This window comes from Anser cygnoides, chromosome 8 (genome assembly GCF_040182565.1).
Source record: "Anser cygnoides isolate HZ-2024a breed goose chromosome 8, Taihu_goose_T2T_genome, whole genome shotgun sequence".
NCBI classification, from domain to species: Eukaryota; Metazoa; Chordata; class Aves; order Anseriformes; family Anatidae; genus Anser; species Anser cygnoides.
Genome location: NC_089880.1, coordinates 21,436,982 through 21,457,993, shown reverse-complemented (window position 1 = coordinate 21,457,993; position 21,012 = coordinate 21,436,982). Strand labels below are relative to the sequence as shown.

At 34.9% G+C, this 21,012-nt stretch overlaps 1 protein-coding gene and 1 long non-coding RNA gene across 6 annotated transcripts in view; one reads left to right on the top strand and one right to left on the bottom strand.

Moving 5' to 3' along the window:
* ZZZ3 (zinc finger ZZ-type containing 3) overlaps positions 1-21,012 on the bottom strand; it is a 62,637-nt gene that overhangs the window by 21,387 nt on the left and 20,238 nt on the right. For 4 of the 5 annotated variants that reach the window (XM_067001714.1, XM_067001717.1, XM_067001716.1 and 1 more), the window contains exons 2-3: positions 15,074-15,229; positions 9,646-11,204 (exon numbers count right to left, since the gene is read on the bottom strand). In XM_067001714.1, coding sequence (XP_066857815.1) covers positions 9,646-11,153 — 1,508 coding nt within the window. In that variant the 5' untranslated portion in view covers positions 11,154-11,204; positions 15,074-15,229. Of the gene's footprint in view, positions 1-9,645; positions 11,205-15,073; positions 15,230-16,555; positions 16,805-21,012 lie in introns of those variants that run through there. The other variant, XM_013177871.3, reaches the window with a different exon arrangement.
* LOC106034028 (uncharacterized) lies at positions 9,674-19,517 on the top strand. The gene is made up of 3 exons (XR_001205758.3): positions 9,674-9,812; positions 17,448-17,538; positions 19,383-19,517. It is a non-coding gene; the product is annotated as an uncharacterized lncRNA (long non-coding RNA).

Here is a 21,012-nt window from a genome sequence, read left to right as displayed (position 1 = left end):
CTTCAAGGGGAGAATGTACTGTACTTCAAATCTTAAGTGAACGAGTGATCTGACAAACATGCTACAAAGTGAAGATTTTAACTTTTAGGCAGTTGATTCAAATCAGTGAATGGGATGAAAAGTAACGAGTGAGGCTTTTCAGTTAAACATATTATTAGTTAATATATATTATATATTATGTAAATGTAAAGCATCAGTTTTGTCCTGCTGGACAATGTAAGGGGCAGCCATAAAAACGTGCCAGGCCCTCCTCTGAAAATAAGCCACCCAAAGAGTCTTCATCCACAAATGCTTAAGAACACATGAGAAAACCGTATGCCACTGGTCCTCTCTCATCCATAGATAATTTCCATTTCAAGTATCTATCTAAAGTAAACTCACACAACAAACTTGAAATTTGCAAGAGGTATCTCAGCACACTACAGTGTGAATTTATTGAATTTTTATTATCTAATATTCCAACATAATTATAATGCAGGTAGAGACAGTAGTATCCTACTTTCCCCTCAGGTGAAAATAAACAGAAGTTGTAGACTGAAATCCCTTCAACCTCAAGGTTTAGTCCTTATTTCCTAATGTTAACTAATTTATCTTGATCAACCTTACATAATCACCTCCAAAGTAACGATACAAATTCTCACATTTACTTCTTTATATAATCACATGTGACTTTGACCACCTCAAAGTTTCACAGAGCATTCAGACAGGCTATCTTACATACACATCGCTGAAAGCTTACTACTTGCTTTTAGTGTGACCAATTACGGATTTAAAACACTTCCATTATTATCACAAACAATCTGTTCCCTTATTATTTAAATATATTTATCACTGGCAGACCACTATTGCAAATCTATGCAGTATTTTTAAAAAGATGGCAATACACAAAATAGCTTTATAAAGCTAGCAGGTGACACTTATTAACAAAGGAAAGCTGTAGCGAGGATTTTTTTTTTTAATATATTAAGTTAGCTTACGGACCTCCCTGTAATTTATTGTCTGCCTGCTCTAGGAAATTACTTGCAGGTTAAAAAAACAGTGAATAAGTCAACCCCCTTTGCCACACAATCACCACTCAGTACCACGCGAAGACATGTATTTTGTTGACTAACTAAAAACAAGCGACTTGTCCTCTCCTGATCAAGAAAATGCTGTGAAGCTGTCAGTCATCACTTTCCAATCCCCAAACTAGCTGCATTTCTACAGTTGTCTGAATATAGTTCACAATATAATAAGTACTATGGTAACAAAACTTTTGGGGATTAGAAGGTAAAAATATGCATGCCATAATTTGAATGTTATGACATCTGAAAATTTTATTATTTCTTATGCAGGTAGGATTTATCTTAAAAGAAAGAGTATAATTTTTTAATAAAAAAACATGGCTAAAATATATGTAGAAAAAATACCTACAGCAAAACAAACTTGTTTTGTAATTTGTAATTCCAAGAACTCTGTGCACAATCAGTATCTATCATTCCTTGGGAGGCTTTAAGCAAGTCTTTGTTTTAGTGCCATCTACTGGCACTGTAGCAAAGTATGTATTAAAAAATGCTTTCCTCAACATTTATCACTCTGGATTTTGGCATACTATCAGCAAGTCAGAAAAAAACTTTATTAGATGCTAAGCTAAGAAAGGATTGGTATTAAGCAGATTGTATTAGAAGACTGAAAATTAATGTAGTAAATTAAGTAAATACACTTAATTTAAATTTACACAGGTATATTTACACAAGTAAATAGAAGAAAACGTACTTAGAATTTCTAGTTTAACCCAAGGCAGCTATAGTACCAGATCAGCTTCCCAAAGAAATCTTCAAGTCAGATCAAACAGAATCATCTCCTTTCAAAGACATTTTTTTCTTTTAATTTAGTTCATGAACATCAGATAAAGTCCCCAGCTTTTAACCTTGGCATGAAGTCTGCAAGATGCAGAAATTTTGAGACTAGTTCCCTGCAAATTATTCTACAGTACATTCAAGATTTTTAAAAAAATCTATCAAGTGCACTGGGGACAAGTGCTGGGATTCACACTAATGCGAGACTTGTAGAACATATGACAGCAACACGGAAGCAGAAGAGACTGATGAAGTGGGACCCTTTTTTGATATTCCTTCAGAAACAGGAGACTTTAAGGGTATAATCAATATAGACATATATCAAGTCCCATCAGGACAAAAGCACCTTTCCCTGAAGAAAGCAGCACATGGTAGGTTTTTACTTACCTAATACTTTGGTACTGTGACTAAGGTAATCCACTTAGGACCCATTTTGTAACTCATTATGAAACTGCTTTCCACTACAACTTTAACTCTTTATATGTACTGTAATTTATTGTACTTTATCCATACATAGTATTGATACTTCAGAACACCTAAAAGACTTCTGAGATAACTAAATAATTAAACTGTATCTCCATTTTTATACATGAAACAACAACAAAGCACGCACTAAGTGACTTCTGCTGGTAACAATAAAATGTTCATGCTGTAGGAACAAAATTTTTAAAACAAAGAATTATTCACTCTTTTTTTTTTTGTGTAGAGAATGAAAGAGAGGGAAGAAATAAGGAAGTAAAGGATTAAAACGTGTTTTTTTTTTATTAACACCCACTATGATAATAAACCATGAAGCAAACACATTCGGGCCTTCACTTTGGAAACAGAACTTTTAAAGTTTCTTATATGAATCAAGAAACTATCTTCATCTTTAACTATGCAGAGCAAAACAAAGATGGACAAAGAGATACGCAACAACGAGAAGTTAAAAATCACGTACCCATCCCTATCAAAGCCTGAATATACAGGAAACAAAACCCTAGCATCTTTTCTCCTCTTAAAATAGCATGTAAGTAGTTTGTAGTACCAAAGGAACTATCTTGATAAGAACTTGACAAGATTAAAACAAACTTGAGTATGTGCTGCTCACACAATTCCTCTCTAAAAGACTGACTCTAAAATCAGTTTGTAGTTCATGATAGACATCCTGCCAAAAATTCATATAAGATCAGAACAAATATGCAAGACTGGTAATGAAGTTAGCATTTCAAGCTAGGTTAGTTAAAACTGAAGAGTAAAAACACCAGCATTCTCATAGCACACGTCAGTCACTAGGGTCTGGTTATTTTCTTGGTTGCATCATTATGCTTATTAACATTTTAGTGAAATATCTGAACATCCTTATCAGGTAGACAATTACATTATCATTTATTCCTTGCCCCACCAGATATACTTTTATACTGGTACACCAGCACTGAGATATCACCACTTCTGCTTTTGTTTAAAGTGTCACTTGTGTAAAGCCAAAACCAGACCTTTACTCTTACATAGCTGTGCTGCGTGAATAAATTAATACTTAAAAAAAAAAAAATAAGAACCATGATTTTCCTACAGCATTTGATCTTGCAACTCTGATGTTTCCTACACCTTGGAAACATCTGATTTACTATGAGGATCCTCCAAAAATGGCAAGCATTTCTAAATGACCAGGTGGGAAAATAAATTTCTACCATTGTTCTGCATTAAAGTAGTAAATTGGCGGGTTACTCATTTGTTTTTCATTTGTGCATTTCTTCTCTGTGATTTCTGATCCAAGCTGAACAACAAAGTTTGAAAGATCAATGAGTTCCTGCATGGTCTCTCTACAATCTGTCAGTACGGGAAGTGGGAGAGATGGTAAGTGCTGGCTCCACTAAGAGCAAGTCGAGCAGAATTCCGCTGTTACTTTCTGCATACTGGTCAGTCCATCAGCAGGCACGAAGGCACACGCACCACCACCGTGTCAGTCAGCAGGTAAGCAGTCTCTCTCCCAGGACAGGAAGCTACAACAGAGGACTCTTGGAGGTGAGAGTAATAAGAAAGAAAAGCAGGTATCAGGCAAACGAGAAGAGAATTCAAGGAGCAAAGGACACTAATCCAAGAGAAATCAAGCTTTGCTTTCCACAGGATGCATTATTTAAATGAGGATCACTCTGGGGTTGATAGTGCTGTTCACCAGGATTGCACTGTGGCTGACAGCAAGATAAATATATTCAGAGAAAGAAAAATGAATTTGACAAATGTACTTGACATTTAATAGCTTCTGGGATAAGCCTATTACTGGTGAGAAAAAAGCAGATGTTGCACACGCCCAAGACATTACCTCTTGCAAATTAAGAACTCTATTATTTAGTGTTTATTGGGCAGTTTATGTAATTATAAATCATGATTCTATGAATATGAAAATACTCTTACTAAACATTTCTTTGATCTTGCAATAATTTTATATCATTTACAACTTTTTCCATTGATAAGTATATAGAAAGGATGTTATAAAATATAATAATGCTGGCAGAAAAAAATAAACCTGAATATTTTAAGCTGGTGTAAAATATAACCAGAACTTGATTAATAAATCTGGTTGTATGCCCATTACAGGAACATGATATGATTTAGTAACACAATTATCTGCACTACCAATCTGCAGTTGATCAGAAACTCATACTAGGAGTTTTTAATTGATTTCTTATTTTTCTATGTTGCAGATAAATTAGTTGTAGCATTCAAATTCTACATGAAATGAGATTTTTAACTTAAAGCCGATTTAATGTTTTGTTACTTCCCGAGAATATAGATCCATCTACCAGAGAACAGAAACTACTCCTTGGGGATGGTGGTGATTGTGTATGCTTAAATTTTACATTAAGATGTAGTTTAAGAAAAATGTTATGCTATGTGCCATACCACTTTATGGTGGAGCAGACTAAGCAGGAATTAAAACACTCTGATCTAATACGTATGGCATATGCGCTTTTTTAAAATTAGCAATTAATTTCTATTATTCTTCAACACAAAAATTTATACTTCATCAATGCTGCCAAATATTCTCCTATAGAGAAATCACGGGTTACATATTTACAAAACAACTGCCTTCTCCTAATGCTCTCCACCTCAGTATGGAATAAAAACTGCCACTGAAAAGTAACTTGATATGCACCAATTCCCTGTGCTCCTGAAAATGATGAAACAATCTAAAACCTGGTCTCCTCAGAATAAAACTGTATGCTGCACAGGAAGACAAGACAAAGATGTTCTGAAAAGTAACACAGGAGGATAATTTATTCTGCGGTACTAGCTACTCATAGCTGCATACCCTCACTACAAAGGAATGTTAGACTACCTTATCTGTACATTAAAATAAATCCACACTGTATGATAAATTTGTCCTTAACTCTGACATATATATCTGAACATATCTGAAAGCATGGGGATAAAATACAGTACTGTTAGAATATTTTTATTCTTAACCAACATACATATGAAGATAGACATCGAGATTTTATCATAAAATATATTCACTGAGAAGTAGCTTGATTTTTAATATTCGTTACCAGCCAGTTAAAGAAAAAAGACGGTGTAGGGAATATTAGAAATTCAGCTTAATGAAAGAGACTGCTACAAAATTATGTTAGAGTTACACTTCAAGAAGACCTAGGCATAACAAATAAATAACTGGTATAGCAAGATGCACGAGACTGTATACTAGCAAGTCAAGTGCAATAAGACAAACTTTTCAAATCTGATTTATTACACAGAAACATTTCTGACTCACTGAATAAAATACAAATCCAGTACCACAGAAAGTGCCACAGATGTTTTTGTTTCTCACATTCATATAATATTGAAAGTTAAACACATCCAAATAAATTAACGGTATTTCTATGAATGGTCAATTAAATCTTATTGGACTATCTAATGTAGTCCAAGTTTCCAAGGCCTCTGCAACAATAAAACCTGCAATAAGAATTCACAAGACTGGGTTTTAAGAGATGCATTAAAATAATTCATTTTAATCTGTCTTCAGATTAAATGTCAGTACAACTATTATAATGTTAAATATTACAAAGTAATAAATGAAAACAAAGATATATGAGAATATTTATTTACTGAACAAACACAGGGTACTATTTCTTGCAACTTAATGCTTGTAGGCAAGTCTTCACGCACAATTCTTGTATTTCAATGGGCTTACCTACAGGCCTAAGTGCTCCCTACAAAGCAAACCACAATTTACATTATCTTAGAAATATACGTGAATCTTATACACATGGAAACTCCATCACATTTTCACCTAAAGCCTTCAGTAGCTCCAGAAGAGCGCTGAGCAAAATTTGTCCCTCACAACCTGGTACCTGCCAAACAGTGCAAACTTCCAAAGAGATTAAGAGAAGAAGAAAAAAGAGCACTAAATGAAACAGGACAAAGGGGAAAATACACTGAGAAAAAAAATATTGCAAAGATAGAAAATTAAAATAAGCTAATGCACTGTAAGAAACAGACTATAAAAAGATACAGCAAAGAGATATTCAACACTACTAATAAAAGACATATGCAAAACACTAAACACAGCGTAGAAAATTTAGCAATGTAAAAATTAAATCAACAAGTTCTGTTTTAATGAAAGTATCTCAAAAGATGATTTAAAGGTTTCTGAGAAAATAAAAGCCAATTTCTCAAATATTCACCAAACCATATTTTTCTGAGGCATTACACTAATACACAAGAAATCAAATTGTGTGTTCAATCACAGGAAAATTAACATTAACAATACTTTACAATTATACAACCCCCTAGATCACTCTGTTACTGTCTACATGAGTGTCTAACACTGCAATAAAATTTATCTTTAGAGATCTTGGATCCTTCTTTGTAGGATGGATATATCCTATTAAAGAGGTTGTGGAGCATCCATTGTTTTGATCTTCTCTCAGAACGATAATATTCCATAATGTGCTTTCTGTAATAATTATTTTTCCTACCGTATCATCCAGTTTTCCCAAAAATATTAACATATGAATGTTGCTTAAAGATGTTAACATTCAAAAAACAACAGATACTCATACAAAATACCACAATATACATTCACTTGTTTTTCTTATAGCAAGTCACATCACCAGCTGTTGAAGGTTATGGTATATTCATATTTTATCAATGTTGCAATAATTTCTTGGAGAGTGTAAATCATCTGTATGAATGTGTATTAATCAAACTATGTAATGAAACAAGAAATAATTTAAGTCTATAGACATAAATTGATTCTACAACTCAGAGGAATATAGATTTTTTTCCCCTCTGTGGCAGATCCAAAGAACGGTATTAATGGCTTGCTGGAGAAATCTGTCTCCTGAACCCAGCCAAGATGCTAATGTCTTTCTGAATTTGCTTTTAAAAGTGAACAGAAACATAAACCAAAGGAAAATATCATCCATAAAGACAAGTTTAATCACAAGCTAATGAAGGACAGAAGAACAAAACCGTATACCATTTGCAGATCTAAGAAGCTTAAGACTAGCATACTTTGCTTAATCAAAAATATCAAAGGCAAAATGAATAGCCTGTACCTGATGGCATGGGAACCCTGGAATTCTTTGTGTCCGAAAAGGGGACATCAGGGAAAACATTTCTGCCAACATCTATTTTTTTAAGCTACCATTTTTGAAAATAATCACCAAATGAGATTAAACAGGGCTAAAATCAATACACAATTCAAAACCCAACACATGAATTAAGAGTACCCTGTAATGAATGTTGATGTATTTTAAATCTGTAAAAGAATGTATTGTACTGTATTTGATTAACTTTTGAACTATGGAGTTCCAGATAAAGGATAACAGCATTCAAATACCAAATATAGATTTAAGTTCTTTAGAAAGATCACATTATCATGAGGAACCATCAGAATACTAGATTTATTTTCTTTCAAATATAAGCCCTAATGCCCCTGCAAAGCTGCCCATAATTTTCCAAAAATAACAACATGCTTTTAAAGGAAAAAGAGTATCCAGTTAAGTAACACTACCTTCAGAAGCATGCTTCCCTTCTCAATAGTAGGGATGACTTTCTTGATCTAGGAGAGAATTCTAGTTTTGACTTTGTTTTACCACCAAATATCAGTAAAATATAAGATAGGATAAAAAACATAGCACTTTTTTCAGAATTCTGCATTCAGACAGCAAGTTAATAGCAAGCTACCAAATCCTAGTTGCAGGTGATCTGTACAAAGATCCGATTTCAAAAGCTCTAACAAACAGCCTGCCAGTGTGAACAACAACTAGTCACATTTTCAGAGCAACAGTATATATTCAAAAGCTAAGACTAGGGCATATTCCTGAAATTTTTCAAGAACACTTTGGATCTTTGTTTAATTGTTAGGGGAAAAAAAAAAAAACACTTTTTTTCCCCCCACATTTACCTTAAAGTTCAGATTTTGATTTAAAGAACTGTGCATTTTGAACATGTTTAATTTGGAAGATGTTAAAATGGAAACTACATCTAAAAATCTGATCTAATCTTCATCACTCTTCCTAATGAATATCAAGTAAGTGGATACAATACTATTATATCTTTGTAGTAACGGAACTAGTAAAGTCATCCCATATACAGATTAAAAAATTTCAAAAGACAACAGTCCATTTTTCCCATTTACAATTCTATCTAGCAGGACAAGTGTCCATATACTTCGGACTGATGGCTGAAGCTATAGATAGTTCATCATTATTTTAAAATACTAGTTTGTGTCAACCATGCTCTAATCCATAATTTTCTCTGATTAAAATAATGCATTCATATCCAATATTGAGCAAAATTTGATCATGAAAATAATGCAACTCTAATATCCCCCCCCAAAAGCAGGCAAACTTCTGCTGGATTAAACAATCATCTCTGCTTTGTGCCCCTTATTCGTAAAGATTGTGCTGTGATTATTACAGAAACTACTAGCAATGGCTTTAGCTCTCCACATGAAGCAAACTGAAGATGATCTGAATTTGGCCCTTCAGTACTCACAACAAAATGCAGAGCATCTACTAAACGGCAAAACGCACAAGTCAAAAGTGTAACAGACTGCACAATAAAAACTGCCACAATCTATTATTTGAAGACAAATTTTCTCCACGTAAACTTTCTTCACTGAGAAAAGCGCCCTTTTGTTTTAAAGATCACTGTCACAGTTATCATGCATTTACAATTACTGCAATTCTCTACTTACAGACATTTAGATGATAAATATAAAACCATATCAGTACTCTTTTCTACTAATAATCAGAATGTATATATATTTACTTTTAAATGAATATAAACAACAGTGTAACATAACTTATTCTGGAGAAATTTCTCAAATTGATGTGTTTAGAAAATTTACCTTCCTTAATATGATAACGGAAAGTCTTTCCCATGAGCATGAAAACAAGGTATCTAACCTTAAATTCTATATACAACAGAATGTCAGCTTCATAAGCTGTCTGTGCTGTGTCTATTAGATACGCTGATAGGTAACTGAACTGTTTCTAATTAGGGGGTCGTAGATTCTTTGTTTTGCTTCCAGCTAGCTTTCTAGAGAAAAGAGATAACAGATGTGCTTCCAAAAACAATTTCTGGCCAAAGAACTCATATCACTAGAAATGTATAAACCACATTGCTGTACCATACTGCATATTAAATAGAGAGTTTAATTTTGTTTGGGGTAGAAACAAGGTAGAAAAATGAAGATTGAAGACCATGAAAATTATAAAGCATTTAAGTTTTTGTGACAGTACTTTAAATACTTATTAATTTACGTATTTTTGTAAGAAACAAAAGCAGAATTCATGGTTACCATAGTTACACATACTCTTTGTTGTGTTTCAATGCCACATGATCTGATTCAAAGTAATACACATCAGGCTCTTCCTCATCGTCCTCTGCAGCGTGGTTGTTGGCACTCTCTTTGGCAGATGGTACATATCCAGCAACAAGCCTAGCCTCAGAAAGTGGCTTTCTTAGTCCATCACTCCCATGGTCTGTATTACAATTCCTCTCTTTTTCATTCTGTTTAATTTCCTCAGAGTTTTTGGGAGATCCATTGATATTATTAATACCTACAGGTACATTCTTTTCAGTGGGACTAAGATTATTTTCCTCAACCTGTCCGTTTTCTCTACAAGGAGAGTTATTTTTAGTAGGGCTACTTCTGGCAGGGGCAGCCCTTCGTGGTGAAGTTCTCAATGTATATCTGTGTTCTTGAAGTTCTGTAATAGATGTCATTTGAGCTGAAACACAGTCCAGCACTGAAGAATGTGGTTCAGGTTCACCTGAGATTGATGTACTGTCATGATGAGTATTCGGGTTGCTATTGGTGTTTTCAGCACACTGTTCCTTAGAGGCACTGCTATCTCCTACTACATCTACTTCCTCCTCAGAATCCCTCAACAAAGATGACTGGATTTCAGAAAAGGACCCCGTAGCTGGCTCATCTGCCTGATTAGCATGCTCCTCAGGCAAGCAGTCATTTATTATTTTATGGTCCTCTAACTTTACCTGTTCTTGAGAGTTTGTGCAAGGCACATAATGGTCTACAACACTGTCCTCCTTGCTGCTATTGAGCAACAATGAAGAATGGGCAAATGAGTTTCCATTTTCTGCTACTGTTTTATCCTTGGGTGTACAGGAGCCAGCATTGTTTTGCTTAGCGTTCCCATCAAACTGACAGTCATCACAGTTTAAAGAATTTGAGTCTCTCTCGCCAACTCCATTGACAGTCTGGTAGCCAGCGATTTCTTCAACTACTGCAGAATTATTAAATCCTTCTGCACACACATTCACCTTTTTAACTTCCCTTTTGTCACAATCATCCAATATAAGACATCGACAAGCTCGCTTAGTCCCAGGAGAGAGTGCATCATTGTCCGACACTAAACTTTTACGTTCCAATGATTCCTTCTCTGTTTTAGTAGGCAAGTCTTCTTCTGAACTGTTGGGTGCCTCTGAACGTAGACAGCGCTTAATTCTTTTCAATACTGGTGATACAGGTTCTCCTTGTCTTTTCTCACAATTTTCCACAGTTTGTTTATCAACATTATCTTTTTCTGAAGTAGAAAGCCCTCTCTTTCTAGGGCTCACCCATGATTCCCGAGCACTCTGTTGTTTCAAATCAGTAGTTCTTCCACCGTTACTTCCCTTCTGAGTTTGCACAGACTCTGGCCTCTTCTTTGGTGACCTCGATCGTACTTGAGGATGGGGTGAAACTTCCTCTGGATGAGCAATACTACGGTTTCTTAATGTTCGACCACAAAAGTTTTCATCCAAACCATTTAAACCCACTGTTGATCTTGTAACACGAGTAGATCGAGAAGCAGCCATACTATGGCAAGTCCCTAAAGTATGTTCATCATGATCCACTCATTGGGAAACCTTCAAAAAAATAAACAAGAATTAAAAAAAAAATACAGAACCACCTACAGACATAGCAATTTTGAGGAATATATTACCACATTTATCTAATGTAAAACTGAACATGTATATTCAATATGTTAATATGACTCCTTTCTATGCCAATAAATTAGGACATTAAATAAGTTTAGCTTGGAAAAGACCTCTAAGGTCATCTATTTCAACTTGTTTAAAACACAAATCACTCAGGTCTAACCTCATGCTCAAATAAAATTTAAATGAGGTTACATACGACTACTTCCAGTTGGGCCTTGAGAACTTCCAAGTACAGCCTCTCAGGGCAACCTGTTCCAGTGCTTAACTGTCCTCATAGGGAAAAACAGTTTTGTTATATCTAGGTGGGATCTCCCCTCTTTCAACTTTTGATCACCATCTCTCATTCTTGCACTATTTACATGAACAAAAAGCCAGGCTCTAGTGCCTCAATCTCCTCTGAAGTACTAGAACGCTGTCCTCCCAAGCCTTCTCAATTTTTAAACTTTTCACGTAGCTGCTTGGATGAATCATCACCTACACAGGATTTAAGTAAATTCAGACTCAATGCTAAGTTTAAAACATCTAGTTTGAGAGTGTATTTGAGACTTCTGGCTGAAACATAGGAGCACTCGATGTGCCCAACCTGAAAAAAACATTTTTCATAAAAATCATTTCAGTCTTATACCTTTTTTATTCATTTCATCTCTAAAAATTCAACATGTCAAAATCCACATCACCACGAATCTGTCATAATATGCATGATAATGAATAGATTCACGTTTGTACATAATGGCATACCATCCCCTTTTCCATCTAGCTGAATTCCAGATTTCAGGAACCTGTTCCACTAACATATGATGTGAAAGCTTAAAATTTTAAATATGGAATCAAACCTTTTACATGCTATTTCGAAAGGCAGAAAATGACAAATGGAAGAAAATTGTTTTATGAGGTTTTTTTTTTTTTATATTCAGCAAGAAGAGAACAAAAATAAGAGCACAGATTCTCAGAATTCTATTAAGTGTCAGTTGGTCCTAGAGCAGAAAAGAGAGAATGGGACAAGTCCAGTACACCTCTGAAGCAATTAAAGTTTGACACAATTAGTAGTAATTGTAATAGTGATTACAACTAGTAATGCTGTCTGCTTAGGTGTTCTTAGTGCAAGCAGTCTTTCATAGCAAAAGAAATGTACGCTAAAAGTATTGTTTGGTATAGCTATATATACAATTAATACAAAGTGTTTCTTCTTAACTATAATAATATGAAAAAACAACTCTAGCATTTAGCTTTGTTAATATAAAGCTTGTGAACTCTGAAAATCACTGAATACAAAATCAGTCTGACCCTAATATATTACTGGTAGTAAACCACAAACAACAACTAAAAAACAAGCAAACTGTTTTTATACTTAAAGTCATAAATTAACAGAAGTCAATTATGGAATACAGAAACGTTACTCTCAAGGAGCTTCTGGCTTTAGCAGCATTTGAATGAGCAATGGCTATACAATTCTTCTCTCTAGCTTTTCAGCTAGCAAGACGACAAACTGAAGGTTGGTGGGAAGAGGAAGTTTTGCTGATCTGAAGAGGACAGATTTTCATTACCAATTAATTCTGACAGCATAAACTATACCTCATACAGTACCCTGACTATAGTCTCAGCTATATACTGTAAATGCTCAGTAGTTTAGTTCCAAATCAACAATCAATCAGGTACGATGGACAGTAGTTCCTTTGGTCCCACTTAAAAAAGTGCTGTTTGAAAATCTCAAGCATAAACCTGGAAACAGAGACTTCCAAAGCACTGAACAGGTAAAACTCTAACCCAGTCAAAGCAATAAATGTGAATAAGACAGGAGACTTTTGAATTTCTAATACATACTTTAAAACATAAATATAGTAGATTAACTGAAAATGTTTCTCTTAATTCACAAGTATCTTTCTTTTCCTAAATACATTCCAAAGCAAAACCCCAAAATAAAACATTAATTAATACCAGTTATGAACAGTTCTAATTTGGCTAGGACTGAATAGAACTTGCTAAATCTCAATCAACCACACAGAGCAGCAATATAAATTTAAATTCAGCATCACACCTCTCTACAAAGTCATTGCTGCAATTCCTTTTTCAGGTAAAAATATTTGAGCATAGCATTTTATGGTCATTTTTCAGCTATAGGGCAGGTTCTTTGTACCTTGTATAAAACATGGCAACTCTGAGCTTCATAATGCAGGCCAATCAAAAAGGAGAGGAAAGGCAGAAAAAAAGCCATTAGGATACCAAAGATAGGAGGACAATTTGTTTGGGAGTTGTTTCTTCTGTTTGTTTTTGTTTTTTTTAAACCTGTTTTACCTGTTCAAGTAAATAATGCACACTAAGGAAATTCAACACAACATAGCAGATTTTTGTTAAGTTGGTACTGTGTAGTATGTGGAACTGTTGCTATGAATCTTTAGACAAAATAGTATTCTGCTGTGTACAGCAACATTAAAGAATTCCCCAAAGGTATCTAACAAGTCACCAAAAAGCAACGCTGTCAAAATCACCGCTGTGGAGTCCAATGCAGCCCTCAGAGCTTACAATCTAAATCATTTGGTAATTGTGCTACCAGGAACTTCAGAACAGACCCCTAGCACACTGTATGTTACTATGCTGGAAAGAGCTCTTTCTCTTGTCTGTTCCCCTCAGTGGAGGCAGAGCCAGGTTTTGGAAGGCCTTCATCCAAGACATGCTGTAGCAGTTGGAGTGGAAGGCCTGTAAGTCAGAAGTGTGATGTTTATACCTTAGAATTCTTGCACTTGCATCCTAGATGTTCTGGAATCTTCCCTACATTCCAAAACTCAGGACAAAGCAAGAAAAAACACTCCTACTTTCCTGCTGTAGAATAATGGCTAGCCCTAGCCACTCTCGCTGTTGAACTGCTAGGATAATACTAAAAGGCAGGCACTTGAACAGCAGCATTTTCCTCAGCCACACACTTCCTGAAAAGCAACATGCCAGCAGTGCTGCTGGAAAACAGTGGACTAGCTGAACCACACTGCACATGTCTTTTCCTTTCCCTTTTTTTTTTTTTTTCTTTTTAAGTACTTCTCCTTTACAGAACACTGACAAGGATGTGCTATATAACCATGTAACAAAGAAAAAAAACAATTATGAAATGGAATTTTCAAAAGCTCCCCAAACTGAGTTATATTTGTACTGCTAAAACCCTCCTGCTTACTCCTGCTGTCTTACATGAGTATCTATGTCTGTAAAGGAGTGCTGTTTGTATTCCGGGAGATACAGGTGTAAACAACTGCTATCATATTAACTTCCATTTTGTTCAATTAAGAGTAACAATTCAGGACAAAGTGCAAGTTCTCTGATGAACTCTGTCTTAGGAGCAAATATAAATAGCAAGATAGCAAATGGGGAAAACATCAGTAGTTGAGCTGAAGAGGTAAAGAAACTAACGATATGTTGTCTACAATAGTTGTTTGTAACTATTTTCTGCATGCGTCAACTTGCCTGTATATTCTCCCCTTTAATGTACAAGCTCAGTACTTTCTAGAGAGCATTCTCATTTGAGAAGGAACCCAAACACAAAAAACAAGGTCATTTAGACACTCCATTTCACCTAGGTTTTGTGATTAAGCCTAGCATACATAAGGATCAGTAACTGACATTTGAAACAGATATTGATAAAATAAAACAAATTCCAATGTACACTTTGGCAAGAAACTACTGTTAAACTCGACAAACTAGAAATAATATACAAGACAAAAATCTTAACTGATTTGCTGCTGTTATTTGCTAAAGAAAGAAACCTTACAGAATAATCTGTTATTTACTTAGTACAAAACGTAAAATCTTACCATTGCAAAACTAGAAGAAATATAAACTTCTGATGTTTCATACAGCAGACTCCCACTGCACCACTCTAACAATATCAAACACCATTGCTGACATCCGTGAGGTAATCCAAATGCTTTTTACTAGTTTATGCCATCACATTAGCAAGATTTTGAAAACTGTTGAGAAAAGGACAAAGGACATCAATAAAACATGTAAGTTATTTCATTAAAAAATAAGAAAAATGCAACAGTATATAGTAAAGAGTAACGGCTTTCCTAAGAAGCAATTACCAGTTTTACAAGTGTCCTACATAAAAAACAGTATGTTATAAAGTAATTAAGAATGTGAAACGCTAATTCAGGTTTCAAATGTAAAATATCTTTCTTGGATTAAGTGACTCAGTATAGTACACTCACGATATGCGAGAAAATGAATTCACAAAGGAGTCATGGTATTCAAACCTCGGAAGATACTTCAAGAGACACAAGAAAGCAAGTAGTAAAAAAAATATAGATTACAATGAATTATGAAATACTTTATTAAATATATTTTATAATTAGATACATAGTGAAAAATAATTATTCTGCTATTCAAATTTCACCAAGTTAAACTTAAAATCTACATTAGCTCTAAATCCCTGATCTACCCTTAATTAAGTGACATGCTTTCCAGAGTTCACACCAAACCTATTCTTCTCACAAGGAAAACAAACAAAAATACCTTGTTTACAGTGGAAGTGAACCAATTTTGACATCGAAACACAGAAATAAATGTACAGAATAAAAAGCCACCCTATGCTTCCAGCTGTCTCCCGAGTATAGGCACCAGTGCCAACACCCAACAGCTATTAATGAGGAATCACACCAGGAATCACATTTAACCTAAGAACACCCGGTATTATGGAGGCACCAGAGATCCCTGTGGAATAGAGATTACTGAATCTTTCTTCATCTTCTATTGAATTCATTAGAGCAATCTTATTTTCATACTGAAAATTCAGAAACTTCATGGTGCAAACCACAAGCTGACAGGTTTCTCCACATTTGTCTTTCTACACCATTATTATATTTGGATTATAAATGTAAAAAGCCTTGGGAAATTGTCTTGTTTACTTTGAACTTACTAATATCATCATATTGGTAAGAGTTGAAAATGAATTCCCTATCATGTTACCAATTCAAAATATAAATTCATCTAGGTATGAACAGAACAGTTTAATTGTATCTAGTTATAGAGAAATTCAATAATAAAAGATATTTCTACAATGATGTTAAATGAAGTATCACAAATTCTATTACATGGCTAACTAAATCAAATGAGATTTCAATTATTCAGTGGAATTTCTGAATTTAACAAACAGCAGGGAGCTGTCAAAATAAAAGACAAATAAAGAACGGAAAAACAAGAAGGCAAGGAAAAATATTTGAAAACCCAAGAGGTAAATGACTGAAAAGAATAAGCAAAAAGGCACAGCAGCTACCTAGCTGTAACCAGGAACATACCCAGAACGCAGAGATGGACTCCATGAAGAGCTCCAATATGAACTGACTTCAGGCTGTTTTCTCCCCCCACTATATCAAATTTCTTCTGTTTTTAATACTCTGGTATATTCTCAGTTACTTAAAACCTGTACAGTTATCTTTCCTATTGATCCCTTTAAGTGTAACTTTACGTAACTACGAAAAGTAAAGACAGATTTTGACAGATTCTTGCAAAAAAAAAAAAAAACAAACATCATACCACAACAAAAATGCCATTGCTCGGTAGTGCTGGTAAAACTTAAAATACAGGAAAAGCATAAGACACTATAGAACTGTAAGTCAAACATAAGAAATCCTAATCTCAAAAATTTTAATTACTTTACCAGTCCATAAGAAATGGGCATTTGTGTAAGTTGTTTCAGGAATGGCTGAACTAGCAATGGCAGGCTTTCCACTGATTGGTATACTTCATCTCCCCTAATTTCCTCTCCTCCAAAACCACCCTATTTTACTCCCTGCGGGGGAGAAACCACCTCTGCTGTGCCTTGTGGCCTTTTGGGAGAACAAGAAGATTTCTGAAACAGCTGAAAGAATGTAAATATTACATTAGGAGAAACCAAGGTGGAAAAAAAAAAAAAGATTTTACCTAATCAGGACTTTTTGTTACCTGCTTTGCAAAAACTAAATTGACCAAAGAAACCCACCAAACCCCAAAACAAACCTTTAATCAGGATACACTGAAATGACTGCACCTTGATTACTGCTTAAAAACTAGAAAAATAAAAAAAAAAAATACCAAGAACTTACTGAGTTCTATGTTCGTCAACTTAGAAGTTCATTTGGCAAAAATGTCTTGATAATAAACTATTTCTGTATATTTCAAAACTAATTAGAATGATTTTTTTTCATCTAGAACAAACACACATTCCATGGTTGAGAAGTTCACTGGCAGCCTGATCTTATGTTTTGGACACCACTCTTTAGAAAGTATGAGTTGGAGCAAGGTATGCAAGGGAAACTAAACATGCTTCGAGGATTAAAGCTTTCTTCAGGGAATGAAATCAACCTTTAAAAAAAGCAAATATTACAATAAAGACTCTAAAGAATTAGCCAAGAAACAACATGGTCTGCTGCGTGTGAAGTCCACTAAAAACGAAGGAGTGAGAAATTACAGATTAATGTAGAATGTAACGCAGATGGAGACAAAGCTTTAAAGTAAGAGACTCTGAATTCATCTCCCATCGGGAGAGATGGGTAAGCACTGAGACAGAAGTGGTGATACTGAATCCTTATAGGGAATGGTCATACATTAATCAGTGCGGCACTTCTTCACAGTCAGACTGAAGGGTTACACAGCTTTATGTGGACTTCCCCGATAAACACTGCAGTCAGATTATTAAGTTAACCAGAAGCCTACTTAGCAAATAGGCTAGTAAATACTGACTTGTGTGTACAAAAAACCTCCTGCAACAGGGGAAACAAATTTACACAGAGATGGATACAAACACTTGAAGACAGCTCCTTCCTAAATATGTAGAATAACCCATTTCTTAACTGGGTTAAGCCAGCTCTGGGTATCTGGGAACCAAGTACAAGTCAATTATTTAAAGGAATCCCAAGAACTAAGAAACACATACACAGCTAGAGAGACAAAGTACATTCAACATAGCCTTAAGCTAGAAAAGCAACATTAAAGAAGAGTTCTATATAGGAACATATGGGGCGTATCTGCATAGAGGACCTGAAAGGAGCAAAGCACCACAGCCTCTACTGTAATTGTGTAGTGGTGCTTTATATATCTGGTACTTAGAGTGGATATATTAACTTTAAAAAAACACACAAAATTTCATACCTGTGTGGTAGAAAAAAAAAGAGAGACCCTTGCAGCAGGAAAGTCTCTAATACTTATTTGCTATCGCATATTTTATGGCAACGGACAATAATCACAGCCTTCCACATCAATTCAACCCTAGAAAATAAAATACTTCATTCATCTCATCTAGATTATAATGAATCATTTTTATATGATGAGAAATTATCTGTTCTCTTCCTATTCTTCTGTGTCTCAACTAATAATCTATTTCTATTTGTGCACAATGATAATATGCGTGGCCATAAAGACCAACATTTTCCTCTGTGCAGATACTACAGCTGTGGACATCTGCTAGCAGTAGTGTTCTTAAGTCCCATACCGCAGTAAATCCCCAAATCTGTTATTGGTTTAGTTACCAATTACAAGAACAAGTGTGACACACACACACAGTCACCCCCTCCTGGTTTATTTTCATTCTGTTCTAGATCTGTGGGACCATGCCTGCCTCTGCCTGAAAGGAAGATAGCACAATTTGCTAGTTCAGTCACAAGTCTTTAATCATACTTCTGTCAACACAACTGGGGAGTCCTTGATATATATTGGGTTTTTTTAAAGCATTGCATTTTATTCTTTACACAAAAACTGTGTCAGATTTTACATTGCCTGTTTCAAATTGTAATACCTCAGAAGCAGCATCGCTTTTGCACACATCTCTTTAATATTGAAACAAAGAACATTTTCTGGGAAGGAAAACAAAACAAAACAAATCCATGCCGATGACAGTAAGATGGTATGATTTGAGCTTAAGACTGTGTCAAACTAGATAAATTATGAACAATGTCCACTCTATTATTCTGTATCTTATCCCAGTCTAGCCCCCTAATTTTGAAATGCTGCTTCAAGTGACCTAGTGTTTTTCTACACCACTATTACAATGTACTGAATGTAACTGTTAAAATAACTATGATTTTCACACAAGTATGTAGAAAAATCTGCCACATTTCTGAACCTATAAACATTCTCTCTTTCTTTCAGAGCCTCTCCAGAAGCACTCTGAACTGCCGGCCACCATTTACATGTTAGGACAGAGCAGTGTACCAAGAACCTCCTCGTGGTGGATCAGAGTGCAGATACAAAACTGAGAGCCCAAGTGGCTCTTCTCAAGCCTCTTTCTAAATTCTACTTCTCCTAAGACTCCATCAGAGTTGACAAACCGTGCTTGATCTGAGTTGATTTGTAGTTCAGTCTTCTACATTAAAGCAGTTTAACAAAGAAAATGCATAACATTTATCATCAATCTCCTGTTTGTCATTACGGTCTATTATGCGTGCGGCATACATTCTTATCAATTAGGGTATCCATACATTAAGCACACGCACACAATCTTTAATCACTAGCAGGACAGTATTTACTGCATGCTATGGACCTTTGCAGAGGGAGTGGTGTTACATCTGCTGGTTTTCTATTTTCCACATCAAATTATACCAACGGTATCTTGAATAGGCTTTTGTGTTCTGACTGCCTACATATCTCCCGCTCATTATGCCGTTTACACCTTCTTATCAGCTATACATTCCAGACCATATTATTTGAGTGACAGAAGAAGCAATTAGACTATACAAATTTTAAGCTTGCATAGTACTACTTAAGCGTGTATCCCAAAAGTAAAGAATATTCAGGGATCACTTACGCTACAAAATAAAACTGGGGCATCTCTGTGCTAGAAAATAGCAATTCGTAAATCCTCCGTAGAGCAGCAGTATGTTATTTAGAACATCTTTAAAAATGGAAAGTTCATAGTATCAAATGAAAACTGCAGAAGCTAGTGACGTAAACACAATCTAATCACTTACAGGAATATTTGTGCAAGAAAAAAAAACATCTTGGAATGGAAGAGCATCTGCACAGACCTCAGATTATCAGGACTTAGGTTTATCTTCACATACAAAGCATATCACCTCCTAGCAAAGTGGCATTACTAAATTAAGGATGAATTCCATTTAACAAATTATATTCACCAGTCTATCACAATCAAGTATGCCAGCATCCCTTCCCACACATAACTACATTAGCAAGAATTTAGTTTTCTGAAGAAGGCACTATAGTTTTCTGATTTCACATTACATCAAACACAAGCAATGCTTTCAAACTATAGAAACAATCTGCACCAAAGATAATACGCAAGTTACTTAAAGCTATAATGAAAGCCTAAAGGCAATAAGAGCAAAAGTAAGTGTTACAAGGCCCCACAGCCTGGAACTATTCTCAGATTTCAGCTGTCTCTGACACAGTAAAATTACACTACATATGGTCAAATACAGTTTGTCAGAATAGGAGTTATACTACTTATATTTATCTCATCAGGACAACAAGATGAAAAAAAAGAAAGAAATAAAAAAATAGAATGGTAAAAAAAAACTTATCAACACATTTTTTTGTTTGTTTTTATACAGTCATACTACTTAAAACTAGCAGGGATATGCTTTACCAAAAACCCACTAAACTGGAGACAAACCGGAATGGATAGTTTAATATGCTCATTTTCTTCCTTAAAATAGAAAGATTCACAAGGCCAGACAAACCTATTCTTAGACAAGACAAAAAAAAAAAAGGTCTTTAGAAAGAATCTTACAAAAAAGCTGATTCTAGTTCTTCTGAGGGGGGG